Source organism: Symphodus melops, assembly GCF_947650265.1.
Source record: "Symphodus melops genome assembly, chromosome: 17".
Classification (NCBI taxonomy): Eukaryota; Metazoa; Chordata; class Actinopteri; order Labriformes; family Labridae; genus Symphodus; species Symphodus melops.
Window position 1 is genome coordinate 2,917,246 of NC_136707.1, and position 19,827 is coordinate 2,937,072.

The 19,827-nt window shown below is 42.5% G+C and overlaps 2 protein-coding genes and 1 long non-coding RNA gene across 4 annotated transcripts; 2 read left to right on the plus strand and 1 right to left on the minus strand.

Moving 5' to 3' along the window:
* Positions 1–538: 538 nt before the first annotated feature.
* LOC306837880 (WAS/WASL-interacting protein family member 2-like) lies at positions 539–12,071 on the minus strand. Of its 2 annotated transcripts, none has more exons than XM_079365738.1 (8): positions 11,773–12,071; positions 9,850–9,951; positions 8,193–8,475; positions 5,770–5,880; positions 4,874–5,545; positions 4,559–4,786; positions 3,771–3,872; positions 539–3,674 (listed from the first exon to the last, which is right to left on the minus strand). In XM_079365738.1, exons 2-8 carry the CDS (start codon positions 9,913–9,915, stop codon positions 3,634–3,636), a joined length of 1,503 nt encoding a protein of 500 aa, XP_079221864.1. In that variant the 5' UTR covers positions 9,916–9,951; positions 11,773–12,071; the 3' UTR covers positions 539–3,633. The 2 variants fall into 2 exon arrangements, with proteins under 2 accessions (XP_079221864.1, XP_079221865.1); XM_079365739.1 differs by having other exon boundaries at positions 8,343–8,475; positions 11,773–12,068.
* A 2,081-nt stretch (positions 12,072–14,152) lies between these two features.
* Positions 14,153–15,794, plus strand: LOC306837890. The gene is made up of 4 exons (XR_013781000.1): positions 14,153–14,271; positions 14,560–14,656; positions 15,132–15,255; positions 15,641–15,794. It is a non-coding gene; the product is annotated as an uncharacterized lncRNA (long non-coding RNA).
* A 267-nt stretch (positions 15,795–16,061) lies between these two features.
* Positions 16,062–18,415, plus strand: LOC306837886 (uncharacterized protein). Its single transcript, XM_079365748.1, has 5 exons — positions 16,062–16,230; positions 16,309–16,486; positions 16,871–17,010; positions 17,411–17,573; positions 18,130–18,415. Exons 1-5 carry the CDS (start codon positions 16,109–16,111, stop codon positions 18,193–18,195), a joined length of 669 nt encoding a protein of 222 aa, XP_079221874.1. The 5' UTR covers positions 16,062–16,108; the 3' UTR covers positions 18,196–18,415.
* Positions 18,416–19,827: the final 1,412 nt, after the last annotated feature.

Genomic DNA, 19,827 nt, shown 5'->3' on the forward strand with positions numbered 1-19,827 from the left:
TTTTTTAAATTAATGAGTAGAATATTTACAGTTTTTTCTGGTCCAATTAAAAAAATGGTCATACACTCCTGTTTCTTTATCTCCTTTAAAATAAGTGGATTTGATGCTTAGTTTTTGCTAATTTCCAACAAATCTGTAAAGCTAATAAAATGCTAAGTATAAAAAAAAGATAAATAAAACAAATACAAAATTATTTTTTTTAAAAATCAGGAAAAAAATATTTAATGATAGTTAATAGAGATAAAAAAAATATTTAAAAAACAAACCGTCTGGTCAATACTTCATGTTTTTATTGTGACTTATATAAATAAAATATGACATAAACAGTAACTTAAGCAGCACTTTTTTTTTGTCAGATTGTTTCCATTCGGACCTGGAAATATGAAGCTCAGAAACCGTCAGCTAAATTCCCACACTCTGAACATCGCCTTCCCTTTTCTCCAGGAATCAAACACAAGCAGGTACATGAGCAACAAATGTTCTCTGTGTTTGTCCACCGTTTGATCTCAGTGTGAAAGAAACAGATGAGACGAAACAGAACGGTTTGAGAGTTTATTTCAGCTGCAGTTAAAGTACAGAGACCAGTTAGAGAGAGCATGCTGTTAAACTGGGAATCTAACGAAATCCATCAGTCCCAGTTTGAGTCTAAAAGCTACTTTTATCACTACGGTTAGAACGACTGTCTGTCCTCCTAATAAGTCACTTTAAACATTATTAACATTATTAGCTTTACAGTTTATGACTGAAGTTTTACAGCAAACAGTTCGTAAGGCAAATGGGGGGAAGGGGGGGTCTTAGAACTTCCTGTCGCAGTTAACGATGCACCAACATCTCTACCGACATCTCGACTGCACATGTGCAACTCTTTAATGGGCTTTAATACCCAGACCAAAAAAGAAAAAAAAAGATGAACTCTGCAGATATTTGAAATTGAGTCTGGTGCCAACAGGGAGTTATGATTTTTGCATTAGGTTGATGTCGTCCAGCCAATAGAAGTAAATTACAAAAATATTCTGTTTGCCTGAATTATTCGGTGTACAGTATCATATCTTCTTCTGCATGACACCAGCGTACATTTTCATATGGTGCAAAACTGTTGGGGAATCTCTCACCAAACCCCATTCAAAATGTTGCTATTTTAATGTTCTGTTAGGCCGATGTAGCGAGGGAGAACCACGTGATGAGTTATTACTATGAAGAGAAACATGGCTGACTTTAAGAAGAGGTGAAAAGGAGGTTTGTTGTTAAAATGTTTAAGATAAATCATGAATGAACTGCGACTGAAGCTCGTCATCACCATGTTAAATAATCACATTAATGAGGGTGTTCAGCTAAACTTTCAAACAAAACTTCATCAGCATGACCTGCAAATTTTTTTTTTAACTTCACTAAAACATGACAACGCAAACACGCTCGCCCACAAAATCCAACAAACCAAAATGAATAAAACCACAGAAGAAGAGTACAACAAAAACTGATGTTCTCCTGCGGCACTGAACTCAGTCTAATCATGTTCATTAAAACATGTAGAGATAAAAAACAACTAAGTGACCCAGTTTCAGGACCGACGTTTTTAAGTCAGACTAAAGTCGTCATTTCATGAGCTTGAAGTCTAAATTTGCGGATAAAAAATTATGTAACGAGAAAAAGAAGCTGGGCGCTTTATTCTCCTCGCCTGCTGCTGTGTTTTCTGTCCATTCATTGAAAACAACTGAAAAGAGACAATTGTGCTAAAAACAAAAAAACACGTGGCCTTATCTCACTGTGTTGACCTGACTACGACTTTCATAAAAAAAACTTTCTCACGTCTTTTTTTAAATCAAATTTTAACATCACAGATTTACCGTCATGTTTTAAAAAAAATTTCCATCAACATAACCATAATTTTTTATGTCTTTTTACTCATAATGTTTTGATTTCCTCATCAATTACTATGCCTCATAAAAATATACGACTTTACATGTGGAATAATGATAATTTTCATATATAATACATTTTCTGTTGTCTCGTCCTGACAGCCACATTTATCTCCTCACATAACACAACATGGATGAATTTTTTTAACGCTGCACTAAGATAATGTCGACCTCTGCGTCTTGACGACAATTATAAAACGCTCGAAGATGAAGAGAAACCTTTTTTTCTCTCCATGTAACAAAGAGAAGGATCAAAGGGAATGGATGGAGAGAAGAAGGAAGTATAGAGGGAGAGAAGAGGAAGCAAGGATGGAGAGAAATGAACAAGAGAAAATGGGCACAAAGAAAAGAAGACGTAAGAGTCTCTGCTGCAGGTGGAAGACTTTCTGCATGACTGTGATTGTCTGTCCCTTCACCACCCCCGTACATCAGAGCAACATGGTATGACCCGCCAAGCTACCCGCAGCAGGGGGAGGAGTCAGGTAACTTTCAGTCCATGTTGGCACTTAAAGATTCAACCTCGTCCGAAACTGATCTGTGTCTCTGTCTGAGGTAACGTCGGGTCACATAACCATGAAAATGAAGCGCGTCACATGATGCAGCTGAGCCAACGTATTTACAGGTGTTACACATGTGGTCCTGTCAGTCTGTAAACGGTTAATCCCCCATGTTGGTTCAGACTAGTGTCAGTGTGAAGCAGATTATGATCCCAGACTACTGTCATCAGAACCTTCTTGATACGAGTCCAGACCCAGCTCTCTGTGGGAGCAGTGTGTGTTCGTTGTTGTGGTTTACGAGGACGTCTGAATCATAAACATTAAAAGTTCAAATCTGTTCAGTCTAAACTTCTTGTCTCGTCTCTGTTAAGTTTCTTCCTCGCTCCATGTCCTATTGTTTACGGTGAGAAAGCCGACTCAGAGGGCAGAACAAACACCCACCTGGGGGAGGGGCTACTCCCCTTTGTGATGTCATGAAGGGAAACTCTCCAAACAGCCTGTTGGAGGATACATTTTCTGAAAAGCGGAGCAGGCAGAAGATGTAGAGGATGGACTTCTCTCATGATGTGGAGGGTTTGTAGACAGACTGTCATTATAGTAAGTTCTCATCATGCTGATTTATTATGAGAAGTCCGACTTTAAATGGTCATGTGACACTATAAAAAGGGTTTGCTCTCTCAGTTTTCACAAACATGATGAAGTGCTGTTGTTCATAATCCAAATGCAGATCCACAACACACTCATTTTCAGTTCATATCCATTCAGTCTGAGGTGTCCCTGAAGAAACTGTTCTCCTGCATGTGTCAGACAGTGGTAGACAGGTGGAGCAGCTGGTTCTTTAAAACAAAAAGTGCAAGTGCAAAATAAAAATAAAACTGCAGGAGGGAGCTTTTGTCAAGAGAACAAGTTTGTAGAGCAGGAAACGACTCCTCATCATCACTCTGAACACTCTGCACAATTTCCTGAGCAGTTTAACGCGATTCTGCTGCGTCAGCCAATCAGATCAGGGCTCTCCTCAACCAATGAGATCAGAGCTTTCCCTGGGGGAACTAAGCCATGATGTCAGATGAGGTGGTGATGAAGGCGGCGGTGATGATAAAGCTGGACGTGATGTCATCAAAAAGGAAGGAGGGTAGAGCGTGAGTGTGAGTGTGTGTGTGTATGTGTGTGTGTGTGTGTGTGTGTGCGTGTGTGTCCAGCAGGGTCGTCCTTGTCATGGTTCACCTGCCGACAGGTGGCAGTGGGGGAGCTCCTCGCATCACTGCAACACAAAAAAGGATTGATTTTAAGCTCCTCCTCCTTCTGACCGAAGCACTGACTCACTACTGTTTCAGAGAAGCTGAATCACGGCGTGTACCTCTGTTGGCCTTGCTTGGGTAGATCTTGGTGAAGTGTCGGTACTCGTCAGGAGGAGGGAAGTCGTCCAGAGGATGAAACGAATACTTGGACTCAAAATCATCTGCAGAAGAAGGAGATACGATTAATCAGTTCTTTATTTACACTTAGAGCTGATAAACAGATTTGGGGAGGAGTGCTGAGAAAGGAGAAGGGAGAGGACAAAGAGGAACTTTGGGAACCAATGAGAGAATCTGAACTCTTAAATGAACAGCTTGATTATTACCTGCAACTCCTCCGGTCCACAAAGTGTTACATTTAGAGTATTTAAAAGATTTTACTTCAGACAGAATTAATAATCAGCACGTAACGATCACATATTCACCGACTACAAAAAAAAACAAGAATATATTTCGATACTTTCTGGACATATTTATGCATGTTTCTTCTTAATAATTTATCTACTATCAAATTGATGCAGGACATGAAATGGAAAAAAGTTCATCTATTCTGCTTTCTAATATCTGATATGATCACATATTTTTGATTTGAAACATCCAATCAATCCATAAAGATTGAGATGCAAAATCCAAAATAATTTCTGAGATTACAACAAACTACACAAACGATTTTTAGTGTAAATAAACCTCAGAACCATCGACACTTGATGCATCTTTTTTTATATCAAAGCACAAGAGCCTGAGAGAGAGATGGTGTGAGTACTGTTTTTGTGTTTTATAAAGTGAGTGTTGAGGTTAAAACTGAGAGAGAGACTGAACTGTTTGGATCTGGATCAGAGACGTGACTCACCGACAAACGAACGAGGGATGGAGGAGGTGGTAGAGGAGTGTCCGTTGCGGATAGGAGGGGGAGGCGGGGGAGGAGCAGCTGGGGTGCGGGTTGGCGGGGGAGGAGGTTTCCCTCTAACAGGCGGGTCAGAGGACAGGGAGGGGCTACCGTGTGTCCTGTAAGGAGGGGGGAGAGGGGCTTCTCTGCCACCTGCCCTCGACAAAGAAGGCTGAGCGGGAACAGGCGGGGCTGAGGACAGAGATGAATGAAGAGATCAATAAACACTATAAACCACTGAATCAATCTGTTTATAAAATGTACACGCGGAGGCCTCACCTGCCCCTCTACCTGGAACATCCCTGACGGGGGGCGGTGGCCTGTTGGCGCCCTGTTGAGAAGGGGTGGGAGAAGCAGGAGGCGGTGGAGGGGCGGGGCCTCTAGTGGGGGTGTGGCCTCCAGGTGAGGGTGCAGTCCTCTTGTTTCCAAGCGAGTTGTGACGCTGTGGCAGCTCTGGCGCTGCCTCGCCACTTCCACCGCAAGTGGGACCGTTAGTGATGCGGTAAGGTGGAGGGGGTGGAGCCAGAGTTGAGGAAGAAGCGGCTGCGGGGTTTCCACCTGAAGTGGGAGGACGTCTGCTGTTACCAGGAGATGGTGGAGGTTTTGATGGGAGTGGAGGAGTGTTGTTAGGGGTCGGGGGCAGGGGCTTCTCTCTGTTGTAAGCAGAGGAAGAGGAGGGAGGAGAGGGGGCATTTCCACGGCGACAGACCGGAGGCGGGGGAGGGGGGGCGGAGGATGAGTGCTTCATGCTGGTGGAGGGGGAGGAAGCTGCAGAGGAGGGGGTGGAGGGTGAGGGAGAGGAGGACAGGTTGGGCAGAGAGGGCCGCTGGGTACGACTCGTCTCCATGGGTGACAACGCCTGAGGGGAAGGACTGTCCGTGTCATCGTGGCGTTGGCTGGGTGGGCGGGGTGCTGCAGCGCGAGTGGAGGGAGAACGTCCCGAGGAACCGTCTGCGAAAAAACACGGAGGACATTGAACATCCAAAATAACTCCTCATTCATCAAAATATACCAAAAATACTACTATGGGCTTTTTTAAATAAAATACAAGAAACAAACCAACGAAACGCCCCAAAAATTAATACAAAAATTAATTTTATAAGAATCATGCAAAGTAGTAGTAAAAATTACTGAAAATGAAAAATAAACTATGATCAATCAGTGTAACTCCCTACCTCCAACCGGTCTCAGTTTGGGGACGCCACCTGTGAACAGTCCTCCAATTGGTGGAGCAGAACCCGAAGGACTTCCAGCTGCGCTGCCACTGGCTCCGCCTCCTTTGGGCTCTGAGAACCACAACCATTGGACAGGTATATGAGAGCTCCGCCTCCTGAGCGTACGACGTCGCTACACTACATCGACTCTACGATGACACTACGATGACATCACAGACTGCATGAATGAGTAAATGTGTGGAGGTAAGGCGGGATGCAGGTCGGGTCGGGTTAAGTCAAACACTGAAGTGAGATGAAGTTAGGATGAAGTGAAGTGAAAGGTAAAATTAAATGACGTGTTTACGCTCCCCCGACGCTCCGATGACATCATCGACGGCACAACATGAGTGACAAAACAGACAAGTCGATAAAACATCAAATTATAATCTATGACATCACAAAAACTATGAGGCAACATCATGACTCCACCTGACAACATTTTGGTTTGATTTAAATGTTACGCACATTTTCAAAAGGTGTTCAGACAGACTGTGAGGGGACTTTGAGAAGTTGCATAATCAGCACAAATTTACTCAAAGCTGTGACCCGTTATGAAAATTCAAAGTTTTAAAAGTTGTTCGTTCATGTTCAATCATCCGGTAAGAACACTTAATCCACTCAACGCTGTGTCTGAACATTACTCAGCACTTAAAGGGGAATTAAACAAAGCCGCTGCAGTTCACCTTCACAGGTGATTAGACCATTTTTATGTGATTTTACAGAGCGAGGTCTAATCCATCAGAGTGATTGAAAACACCTGTGTGTGTGAAGCCTTTAACAGACTAAAGTGGTTTATTCCAACATAAATCCCGAGCTTACTGCTTGTTGACATCACCGAGCTCACAGATCTCAGGTGTTAGCTTCATGACAAACTCTATTCTAACATTTGAAGTCAACCAATCCTTTTTATTCAGAGTGCGAAATCACAACAAGGGAGGGGAGGCCGAGATTAGTGTTGAAATAAACCAGGTTTTTCGTGCAGCTCCACATAGCTACATGCTGTTACTGTAACATCAAAGGCGTCTGCTACCCAGTCAGGTGTTACACTCCTCCGCTGAAGCGAAACAAGAAGCAGGTGAGCTGGGCGGACTGTCACTAATACAAGCCTGCTCCACATACAGGCGTGGTTCTACCGCGGTTGAGGTCATGAACAGTTTGTTAAACAGCGTTCAGCAAGCAGCTAAAAGAGAAACCAGAGAAGGTGCACAGTAGCTCGCTTAGCGCAGCCAGGCGTGGCAACTCAATGCTAGTTAATAGCTAACAAGCTAGCATGCTTGCACACAAGGCTCAGCTCGGAGAGAGGCCTCAGCTGTAGGAGGAACTATTTCTTATTCAACACAAGAGTATCCTTCCACCTTGCTTCCATGGCCGGCTCCAAAGAACAAATAAATATGATGATAACCAAAATGTTCAACTCCAGGCTGTGGCCACGCCCACTTCCTATTGAGGTCTATGTCGCGAAACCAAACATTGATCACATCTGATCGATGTTTTTAGATAGATAAACTAACACTGTAGCCATGATCATATTCCTTATTTTACTTTAAAAAAAAGGAAAGGATGAATTTTCCAAATGTTCTGTCTTTTGAACTCCTTACCAATACATCAGCGGATGGAATAAATGTTCTGCTGGTTTAAGCTGGTGTCCCGTTACCATCAGTGTTTATGAAACATGTCAAAGCAGGAAAAGCACTGATGTGTAAGAATGTGTAACATTAAACTGGACAGCAGACGCTTCAAACCAAAGAAGTGATGCAACTGCAACATTATGAGTCCAGCAGGTACTCTGCAGGACGCTGCAGGATCCAAACCAGCCGCTCCGTCACTAAACACTTGGACTTTTAACCCGTCTACTGACAGGATTCTTGTGTCGCTGTGTGAGCGATGTCAAAAAAAAATACTCAGTCCCAGACGTGTGAATATGCAAACCATTCTCGGCTCCACTTCATACAGGCTCAGCGGAAAGAGGGAAAGAGAAGTTACAGCAGAGTGAAGTTATTTTTTTTTTTTTAAGTGGAAGTTGTGACAGAAACCGTACTGATAGAGTGGAACAAAAAAATCAACAGAAAAACATGAACAAACAGTGAGTGTGTTTGTGTGATGTGACTGCTGTTCCTGGTCCTGAAGAGAAACTCTATTATTCCCCCTGATTTTAAAGAGGACTTTTTCTTCCCTTTAAGCCAGCGTTGACTTTTCTGACGAGACCAAAAGGAAGAAGAAAATAAATCTCCCCCTCATCTTAAAGATGCTCGCATCAGCATAAGAGCTGTTTGTTTGCTCTGCCCCTATGTGTGAGCTTTGTGATAAGAAAGATGGCGGCTGGCTGTGACCCTGCTGCCCCCTGCAGGCTTCCTCTGACGTGACAGTAGCTTTTTTGGTCTTACTCTCTAGCGAAAAAGCAGAGGTCCTCTGCTGCTCCTCGGACGGCGCCCCCTGTTGTCTGGGCTGGCTCTGCTGCTGGTGTAGGTATTGGTATAAACGAATGTATGGGTGGTCTGTGGGGGGTGTTTGGCTCTTTGGTGTTTGGCTCTTACTGTCGAGCATGGGAGCGCTGCGGTCGTTCACCACCGCCACCTTCTTTAGCCGGGTGCCTTTACAGATGTCAGACAGCAGAGCGCCGCGGCCTTTAGTCTCCTCTTTGTTCAGCTTGGGGGGGCTGGTGTTGGCCTGGGGGTGGAGGGGTGAGGGAGAGAGAGGGGTAGTTGCACCATCAGATAACGTAAGAGAAATCCAAACATACATGTTTCAACAAGGAAGAGAAGAAATTAAAATAACGAGTGAACTGAAGTCACAAAAAAGTCACTTTTCTTCGTCAGGTAAGGGAAGATATATATATATATATATATATATATAGTAACTCTATGCTCATTTGCCAACCGCCAATTAAAACTAAAGAAGAAGAAAAACCTGAGCTGTGTCTGAAGCCACATACCAACGCTCTGCCCACTACACTCACAAAGAATCAGAATCATCTGAGAGCCCAAAATTGTTTTGGGAGCAGTTTAGTAAGACCAGTGTGCTCCTGTATCAGTCCTTAAGAACGGCCACTAATCCAGTTTACATCCTGGCATTTCTCAAACACAGAATTACACACAACCATTTCTTAATATACTCAAAGTGATGCCATGTTAAGTATTAGTAGTATCAGACAAAGCCCTGCAGTGAAGTTATTCTAATGTCCAGCTCACAGCCTGTCAGGTGTGCAGTGTGCCAGTCTGAGAGCTTGGTGTGGTATAAAAAACGAGATGGCTTCAGTGAGTGTCTGTCTTTTATTCTTTTCTCTGACTCTCTTGATTTGAGCGCACGATTAAAAGTCAGAAAATCAAATATTAATACTGTGTAAATATGAGCATGAAATCAACATTTGCAGGTTTTGCCGTCACGTCCATGTTCACTTATTTTTCTTAAACCTTTATTGAATACTGCTTCATTAAACAAACGTTTGTTTGAATTTACCTTGAGCTGGGCTGGCCAACTTTGCAATGAGCACTAAAGTAAGTCTCACAGGAAGCTGAAGTGTCGACTCACAGAAAATCTGGACTCACCATCACGCACAGATTTTCACACAAAGCACACACACACACACACACGCTTACCGGGAACTCAAAGTCCACGACACTGTGTGTGGAGATGAAGATTTAAGCAAACTTAATTTATATTTCAGTTTACGTAATCTGACTCAACATGTGGAATAGCATACATGTATTCCCCATACATACAGTATATGGATATATAGTTCAGTTGACTTACCAAGTACCAAGTAGTTTGAATTTCAATATTTAATAAACAAAAAATGTGGGGAATGTTTTTTTTGAATCTGCATGTCTGGACAGTAATTTTGTGTTTCAGCTCATGACGACATTTTCCTGTGGAGCGAACAGAACGAACTGATGCGCAGAAGAGTCCGAGGATCGCCAAACTCAAAGTGACACCGTTTTCCCTGCAGCTCTTCATCGTCATGTGACCGGACCGCAGACAAAGAGGACACGGGGATGATGAGGGGAAGTTAATAATGAAGACGACTGCTTGTGTAGCGCTTACCTGGCTGAAGGTGGGGGGAGGTGGGGGTCCCCCTGGAGGTGGGGGAGGAGGGGGAGGGGTGGGCATCCTGCTGCTGCTGTGTCACACACCAACCTGATCCTCCTGAAAACATACACACACACAGACATCAAACTTAGGCACTCACGTTTGGTGAGTTCAGATCGGCTGAACACCACAATGTGAAAGTTTAACCTCAAGCTGGAAAAAACTTTACGTGACTCCAGACAGTGTGGGGGGGGAATGAGACGATGTGTTTCATCAGATACGATATACTGTAAGCGTACGACCCTGAGCGCAGGATGTGTCCCATGTCCAACATTTAAGTTTCCCAGAAAACTCTTGAGCTGCTTAAAGGAAGAACGTGCGACTCTTTCATCCAGTAGATGTCGCCCCTGAGCACCAGCAAACCAAAACAAACCTCCGCTCCCCTCCAGCGACACATCTCCATCCCCTCTCCACTCGTTCACTCAAACGAGTTATGACTTAGATCACAACATAAATAAGCACTAATAAGCACAAGAGGCGGAAGTTGTCCTTTGCTCGTGTCCTTCATCATTATTGTCTTAGCAGGCTAATGTTAGCAAACGTTGGTTAACTTGTGACATGGCCACTATTGTTAGGAAGGTCCCTTTGTGTTTCTATGTCTGTATATGTTAGATGTGATTTTGTGGTTAAAAAGGGCGATAAAGCGTAACTTCATTTTTGTCCATTTGTCTTTTCAATTATTATTTCCAGCAAACAGAGAGACTCTTCATTTTCGTTTTCCAAAAAGTTTGTGTAAAAACCAGGTTGAATTATCAATGGCAGTAGATTTGAATTAAATATAACTTTTGCCTTGAAAGATTGAGCAGATTGTTATAAACTCAAAGCTTTATATTGCACATGAATTGACACAGAATGGCCGTGAACTAAAGACATGTACGTGAAGATGTGAATGAAAGTGAAGGGGATATCATTCAGTGAGACTAAAACTTCCAGAGGAGACAATCTGAGGCGTCAATCCAAAATAAACATCCACAAATAAACAGTGAAAAAACAATTATCTACAATCCCAGAATTTCACATGAAAGGTGTTTGTTTTGTTTCTGAATCCATAATTTCATCTTTAAGGACACTTTTTTTTTTTTACTCATTTTTTGTCCACCCAGACAAGGCCAGATCAAATCTCATTTACTGCAGTGTCATTAATCAAGAAGACAGACACAGACAACAGATTTAAAACCTTAATTGTAATTCTCAGAGCAGAGAAGGAGAGAGAGAGGGGGGTTAATCTTAGACCGGATCACATCAGGCCACATGTAGTCTAATCTCAAATCTCAATCTCTTAAAGGCTGCTTAAATACAGCTTGTATGTGTTTAAAATGGGTATTCAATTGCAATTCAGACATCATCATCACGATTTCTCTCAGCCCTGTTTATGTCCAGACCACATCAGACAAGGTCTACATTTAAAAACCCAGCGACTCCAGAGGCACTAAACCATGTGTAGTTTATTTAACAGACTCTAAAGATAGTTTAGCCGCCAAACTATAATTTACAAAACATTATTATGTTTGTTGAAACTGTAAACTAACGATCTCATCCACTGTTTATCTGCACCGTGCGTTAGCCGGGTTAGCTCCTTGTTAGCATTGATCTCAGCATCAGCACCGGCCTGACTCTGAATCTCTGCAACCTGCTAAGCTAACACTTTAGCATCTCACCTGGGCTATTTTTGTCCAGATCATTATTTTAAATATGCAACATTTTCCTGCACATACATGCACAAATTATTGATTTAGCTCCGGAAAAAATATGTGAATTATTGATTATTTAAATGCGTAGTTAATTGGTTAGCTCACCCTGACTGGTAGCTATGTGGTGTTAGCATTAGCATCAGCTCTGTGCAGCATCACCGACACATGCAGGTGAGTTAAGTCCTACCTGAACGCACGTGGCTCCCCTGCACGTTAACTCATACTTGAATCTGTCTGTTTGCTCTGATCACGCATCTGTCTTTGTCAAACTTTTGGTGGTTTGTATCTCAGAGGACGGTTAGCTCCGTGTTAGCCTCTCTGCTGCAGATCTGCAGAGATTTTTTTTTTGCCCACAGTCAACAACACACTCACACACACACACACTCTCACAGGGGGCACGTGACCAGCCCGCGAGGAAGAAGAGCAATGCTGCAGCTGCACCACACAGAGCTGCTTCTCATGCCGCAATACAGCCTCTGTTAAGTTATAAAACGACTAATACTATCGACTAATATTGAAGGATTGCATGAATCAAAGAGATCTCTAAAAAAAAAAAAAAAAAAAGACAGGGTCCCTTACTCTTCATTTCTATCATTTTATATACACGCAGAATCGAGATGAAACTACAACAAACTATTGTTGAGGTGGGTGCCTTGTGTCCACAAACCTGACATAATAATAATAATAATAATAATAATACGGGCCTCACAATATCACACGATACTATGTACGGTGTGCACGATTTGGATTTACTGTTATTGTTATCTTACTACCATATATATCCAGTTTTATATCTGGATATTTTCTCGACTTTGCGCATGCGCAAAATGCATTCGTGCCAAAAGACAACGTCACGTTCGATCCGCGCTGTTATTTTGGTGACGTCATTGAATACGTCATAAAACACTCAAACCGAGTTTATAAGTAGGACCCTGGCTAGATCCAGGTCCAGGCTTCAGTGTCTTGGTAGAGCCACCAGCATGGTACTGCCAGAAGACAGGGGACCCAGGTGGTCTCCTCTTTATGGGATAATGGGGGACCTCCTTGGTCTTCTCTCACTGAGAAATGGGGGGCCTTCTGGTTACTCCTGGGTCTCCTCTCATTCGAGAAATGGGGGACCTCCTTGGTACCCTCCTATCCCGTAAAGAGGAGACATCTTGGGTCCCCAACGTCTTCTGGCAGGACAGTGTCAGTGTAGATCCACCAGCAGCGGGCTTGTTGTGAGCCTTGCAATGCTGACCCTGCTGGTGACTGTACCTGAAACTGAGGCTGTCAACTCCTGACCCCATCTGACCTCCCCCCCCACCCCTGTCCACCCCCCCACCCCTGTCCACCCCTCCCACCCCCCACCCCTGTCCACCCCTCCCACCCCCCACCCCTGTCCACCCCCCCACCCCTGTACACCCCTCCCACCCCCCACCCCTGCCCCCCCTCCCCCGACCATCATCCCCTCCCACTCCGAACCCCCCCAACCCCCCCTGACCATCTCCCCCCACTGTCCACCCCCCCCCCCCCCCCCGACCATCACCCCCTCCCACTCTGAACACATACACACCACAACAAACAATCAAACAACCACACCAGACCCTCAAACTGTGGACTGAACTCTGATCCTTACCCCCACCTGGACTCTCATCTAGTCACTAGTACAGCTTTAATCTCTCGTTCCATTATCTGCCATGCACCACTATCACGTTATTATTTAGCATCTGCCTACATCCTTATAGTTATATATTATATTTATACTCTAATTTACTGCACTATAGTTCTGTTACCCCTGTTTGATACTTCATTACATTACATATATGCATTATGTCTGATTGAATCTTTGTCCGATCACTGTCCACTTATATCTTCTATGGCACTACAGTTCTGTTTACATCTGTTTGAAATAGTACATCTCTTTCCATAGTATACTGCATGTCTGTCTACATTATATACGTCTGTTCACGTCTGCTTTCATCTGTTTACATGCATGTCCTTTTACATCTTACGCTGTCGCTGTCCTCTGAATCTAACTCTGTCAACTTGTACTGACAAGACACTTTACTCTGTGCTGTTCCTTGTATCTAACTTTGTCATTTATATTCTATCTTCGTACTAACACTCTTGACAATTTATTCTTTGTTGACTCTGACCTTGGTTAAATGTTTTAGCATAGTTGAACTGTCGTTCATTTGCTGCTCTATGTGTCCTTGAATTACTCTCCGGGGACAAATAAAGTTCTTTGATTTGAATTGAATTGAACCTGCATCTGGCCAGGTGTTAGAGCTCCACTTCTTTTTTGGAGCTGGATTTCTGTCTTTCTCTCCCTCTTTCTCTCTATCGCTCTTTCTTTTCATATCAACTCTCAAACTAAGCTCTGACACGTGCAGAGACATAACTGTTTAAATGTACACAAAATGACATTAAGCTTGTTCATATTCAGGATGGAGCTTTGAACGTAGTATTTTAACATGTATTTTATTCTTACTGACATTCTCAGTATCAAGCTTCTTCAGTTTTATTGTTTAATTAGAGATTTTTGTCCCCTTCTGCTCATCCGTTTACTTCACCCTCCAGTCCGCTAGGGGGCGATAATGTACCTTTTAAAACCATGAAGCTCTCCGTCACCGTAAAGCGACCAATCAGATGACTCGTTGAACCGCGGACATTTGAAAATAAAAGAAATGGCTGACGTTCGAGCGTAAGTTTCTAAAAGATAATTAAAGATACTTTAACAATAATTGTTCACCTCAATTCACCGCTGCCCTCAGATGAAACATTTTATCAAAGTCTGTGTTTTGTAAATTTTATCTATCCGTTAGGAGTCAAACGGCTGAGTAAAGACAGCTGTGTGTGTTCAGTTAACTAAAATCGACAGATTATTATGGCTATAATATTATCTTGATATCTGCTGTTACTTTTCACTCGGAGTGTGTTACAAACTGTGTGTGTGTGTGTGTGTGTGTGTGTGTGTGTGTGTGTGTTTCAGTGTACTGCAGCGTTGTGATCCTGCTCTTCTGGATGACTGCGGAGACCCGGAGCAGCCGGACTGTGCCGAAGCAGCCAGGATGGATCTCTACCTGACGGTCTGTCTGCCTCCCTCCCTTCATATCTCATCTATAAAAGTCAATCCTGGCAGGCAGCAGCACATTTAACCAGTTACAGACACACGGAGCAATCACACATACACAGATTCACACAGCAGATCATTCATCAGTCAAAGCATCTAAGACTTGAATCATCTTCCTCCAACACCTTTAATGTACTTTTAAAATGATTTAAAGAGACCAGCTCTCCAACACCCAAATCTTCTTCCAGAATATTCTAGAGACAGCAGGAGCAGCAAACCTGAAACAACGTTTCCTGATTTCAAGATGCACTTTGAGGATAGATTGCATGAAAACATATGTTGGAGGGAAAGCAGATTAAGAATTTTACATAAAGACATGCAACTGATTTTGACTATTTGAAACATGAAACTCTATAATCAAAGTAGTTGGGTCCTTTAAAAAAAGTGTTCAGTTTATTTAATTTATCATGAAAACATGTTTGTGTTTGTAGGACAGTCGACGGGTCCAGAAAGTTCTGTGGCGTCAGCTGTTTGTTTTGGACTCCATGGTGTCTCTGTTGGAGGGTCTTGACTCCGCTCAGAACCTGATGACGACACCATGTCCCCCACAACCAGGTACACACACACACACACACACACACACACACACTGCATGCACTGCATACATAAAGTCGAATCCTGTGGTCGTTATCCATCTGAGACGGTGACCATACGATGTAGGACAGGTGGAGTTTAAACAAGTCTCATTTTGTTCAGGCTGAATGTTTATTAATTTATTGTTGAATTGATTAAAGAATAGACAAACAGTAAATAAAAGCTGTATTACAGATTGAACAGTGGTTGTATATTTGACCTATTAGCTTAAGAATGGAAAATAGCTCATTAACTAAAGCTTTATACGTATCTGTTATTATTAGAAGGTGTGGGACTGTTTGATATTATTCTACAGCGTGTTTGTGTCTGGCCAAATATTCACAATGAAAGTGTGTGTGTGTGTCAGGTGGCGGGGCTCGGGGCAGGTGGAAGGCTCTTAAGGCAGAGAACAGGTCGGGGGTGGAGGAGACGGAGGCTCTGCTCAGGACTCTGCAGGAGAGAATCCAACAGATCGCCGAGAGACGACACACACTCACACAGCTGGTTCAACGTCTGCACAACAAGGCAAGCAGCTTCTTTACATAGGAACGTTTCCGACTTTACAAAACCAGAAAAGATTCAAGTTAAAAAAATAAAAAATAAAAATAGAAACGACTTTCTGATGATTTTTTTTTCAGGTGAGAAAAATGCATAAATCATCGGATAGAAAACTCTTGACAGAAGCACCTAAGCTTTCAAGTTGTTGAACTTTGAACTTTAATGGAGCCTGGCAGGAAAACTTGTGGGCAAAGTCGGAGTGAAAAATTGGCTGTATGCGTTCACTTACGCAGCTCTCTTTTCTCCTCTTCTTCAGAAGAAGCAGACTGAACAGCTGATGGAGTCCCTGCAGAAGGCCCAGAATGCATTGCAGATTTGCGATCATCAGCTGACCCAGCTGAAGGAGCAGGCGAAGTTTGTGCTCGGTCTGCTGAGCAAATGGCAGCAATTCCGAGACGAGTGAGTGTCAACAGGTCCTATAAAACCCTGTTCCCTCGATGTGATTGGTCACTGACTCGGCTTCTGTTCACCTGTCAGTCTGCAGGTATACATCTCTGACACAAAGGGCGTCATTAAAATCAACCTGCTGTCCTTCAACTTATCGGAGCTGTGTGTGGAGCTCAGGCCACGCTTAACCTGCAACATGTCATCCAATGAGCTGGAGCCGCTGAGGCTCTTGATCAGCTGGAGCCACAATGACCGCTTCAGACTGCAGGTAACAACCAGGGTGACAAATGTTATCATTGTGTTACCTATAACGATGAGGCTTTTGGTAATGTCAATCGTTTACCAAAGATCACGTTGTCGTGCTCACTTTTATACCGTTTGGTTAAGGAAAATTTTAAATATGACCACCCTGATCCAGGTACAAGATTTTGTGATTAGCAAATCCACATCACCAGAGAGCTAAATGGGACTACATGCTACATTGTGACTGCAGATCGAATTACGTTGGATACTGTTAAACACATAAATAACGGAGATCCTCTCGTTTTAAACATGCAGTCTTGGAAGTATTGAACATTTTGACTACCTGATCCTTCTCAGATGTTTGCCTCTTGGTTAATTCCTCTTAAAGTGACAGCTTCTCCTTACGCAGGTGAATGAGGGGGCGGCTGGTCTGGTGGAGGACTGTATGTCTGGCAGACTCTCTGAGCTGATGGCCGCCCTGCTCGACGTCATGGAGTGTTACCAGGGTCAGTTCGAGCTGCTGTCTGAGATCCAGGGACTGAGAACCAGGTGAACCGCCTCCTCTTCAGCTCTTTTATTTCAGTCTGTGATGATGAGCGAGACCTCTGACTGGTCTGTCAGATCAATAATCTGTGATGAGGAGATTATACCTCTGAGACTGACATGAATAATAATAATCATCTGATGGGCCTGTTTTTTTTCATTCATCTATTTTTTCAAGTAGAATAACTACAGTGGATATCCTTTACAGAAACAGATGTTTAACTCTAAGCGACATCCCTTCGAAAGAATCTATTGTCTATAATATTTGCACAGTTGAATAGCTGATACTAGTATTTGCTTTTAGTTTTCCTCGTGCTAAAGCTAGGCTAACAATAACTGCTCTCTGTCCTTCTCCTCTTTTCTGGAAGCTCACACGTCCATCTTTTCTGTGTGTTTTTGAAAACAGCTTTGCTATCGACTGGCGTCCTGCGCAGCGTGTGCTGGTCTACCTGAAGTCTGCGCTGTTGGTTTGTCACCTGGAGGTGGAGGAGGGATACCCGAGTAAGGGACGAGCCCGGCTGTTGTCGGTACAAAGAGACGGGCATCCGGTGGACACATCTGGACTGAAGGTAACAAACACAGCGTCCTGCTGCGTGAGAAAACAAGTAAAGCTTCAGCTACATGTTATTATAGCTCACAGTTACAACACAAATATTTAATAGATAGAGCTGGATACCAGGACAAGTTTCTGGATCAGGATTAGTCTGATTAGTAAAATCAAGGATCAGGTAATCCTGATCTTTTGTTCTGGTTTTTAAAATAAAACTGGATTGGATCAACCTGATCTCGATCTCTGGTCTAGATGGGATTACAAACTGCAAACTGTGTACAGAGATAATTTAACATCATTGTCAGTCCAAAATCAGAATTGATGTTAAATTATCTTAACTGGTATACTTACAGTAGGAGCGTGTGCAGCATGATATCTCTTTCTTCTTCGACTCCATGCTATCAATCTGAGAGATGTTTTAAAAAAGTACAAAAACACTGATAACCTTTTTTCCCTTAAAGTCTGTGTGTTCTCTTTTCATGTCCATGAAGCCACATGATACAGATGTTACACACATAAAAGTAAACTAATTTATTCTTTCTGTTTTGTTCTCTCTCTCTCTCTCTCTCTCTCAGCCTCATAAACCAGATCTCAGTCTGTCTGAGTGGTTGGTCTTTCTCTGCAGCAGTCCTCTCATCTGAAAAACTCCTTTTTTCTTCTTCACTTTTCTTCCCTTGCTCATGTTCGACTCTTTGTTCTTCTCTCCCCTTTTTATTCTTCCTCTCCGCTTCCACCAATAAAACCCATAATTGGACGGAGTTGAACAAATGTAAAATTTAATTTCCGTATTGGTGTATATTAAACGTCTGTTTCTGTAAGGTCAGTGCACAAATGTAAATAAACCTTTCAAACCAATGAAAACGCTGAGTTTTTATTTATGTCAAACAATCAAATAAATACCAAAGGATGAGAATAAACTACAAAATATTTTTACAAGTTATGAAACATTTGTGGATTTTCCAGTAATAAAAAAAAGTCTAACACTCGCTAGTTCAACTTCTTGTGAGAATTTGTTGTTTTTTTATTTGGTTAAACAAAGGTTTCAAACAAGGACTTTAAAGACATCTGAGATATTGTTGGACCATTTTTTTAAACATTACGTAAACGTACACGATTAATATATTAAATATACAAATAATCAACAGACAAATGAAGAAAATGGTCCCTAAAAGCTCATAAAAATTAACTAAAGCCTCTTTTCAGATAATAATTTGCTTTTGCAGTTCTCTTTATGGACACCAGGAGGCACTGTTTCCTGCTTTACTATTCTCTGTGCGCTGCCTTCCTGTGTGGGCCTCCCAGAATGCACTGCTGCCCTTCCTCCTGTGCACTGATCTAACCGCGCGCGCGCACGCAGACACACATGCATAGTCATAAATGCATATATCCACCCTGACATGTGATCAGATAGCATGTTCAGAACACAGACTGTCAGGGGGGTTCAAGGATGTGTATTGATACAGCATGAACATACGTGTTGTACTCTCACTAGTCTGTGTAACTGCACACTCTGTGGTGTTTATGTATTTTCATCAGTCATCTGTCCAAACATTTTTTATCTCAGGATTGTCACGTTTCTATATTTTTAAACTCCTACATAATCCGAGAGGCAACACAAATACAAGTCCACCCAAAATCTTGTCATTTCTCGTGCTTACATTTTTATTTTTGGGCTTTTATTGTAGAGATAGGACAGCAGATGCAGAGTGACACACACAGCAACCACGATGCAACAAGCGCCCCCAAAAATGCAGACAAATCCCTGCACACTGTCTAAACAGAAGAGTGTGAGCCCCCCATGTGCTGAAGTGTTGAACATTTAAAGAACCTTATTTCTGAGCCCACAGTGACGTCTTATATTACTTATATTGTCTCTTCCAACAAACATTCAGAAACACAAAAAGATGAAGTTGATAGAAATCTTTTGATCTGAAACAATTGAACAACGAAATAAGTGTTTGCCTTCACACCTTTACATGAACTGATGGTCACATCAGCTGTAAAAGATTTTCTGATGTTCTTTTCTCAAGCTGATGCAGATACAGTTAATTAAGATCTGATTTGTTATCAGATGTCTATTGAAACTAAAATGTTTAACTGAATAAAAACACCTTCAAATGTCTAAATAATTATCGTAATAATGCAAAAGTTATTTTATTTGACACTAGTAATAAACGGAAGGGTTTTTTTTTCTTTCAAAAATGGGACATGAGCTCGTGGCCCCGCCCACTGGTTCCTCATTGGTTGGCGATGATGCTGTGGCCCCGCCCACT

What these genes read in the sequence shown, in the direction of transcription:
- LOC306837880 (XM_079365738.1), bottom strand. Translation starts at nt 9,915, where the DNA reads ATGCCCACCCCTCCCCCTCCTCCCCCACCTCCAGGGGGACCCCCACCT. An exon ending in CTCCCCCCACCTTCAGCCAG is followed by an intron (nt 8,476 to 9,849) that starts GTAAGCGCTACA and finishes CTCCACCCCCAG; the next exon opens with GCCAACACCAGCCCCCCCAA. An exon ending in CTCTGCTTTTTCGCTAGAGA is followed by an intron (nt 5,881 to 8,192) that starts GTAAGACCAAAA and finishes TGTGGTTCTCAG; the next exon opens with AGCCCAAAGGAGGCGGAGCC.
- LOC306837886 (XM_079365748.1), top strand. Translation starts at nt 16,109, where the DNA reads ATGGAGTCCCTGCAGAAGGCCCAGAATGCATTGCAGATTTGCGATCAT. An exon ending in TGGCAGCAATTCCGAGACGA is followed by an intron (nt 16,231 to 16,308) that starts GTGAGTGTCAAC and finishes TTCACCTGTCAG; the next exon opens with TCTGCAGGTATACATCTCTG. An exon ending in TGGACACATCTGGACTGAAG is followed by an intron (nt 17,574 to 18,129) that starts GTAACAAACACA and finishes TCTCTCTCTCAG; the next exon opens with CCTCATAAACCAGATCTCAG.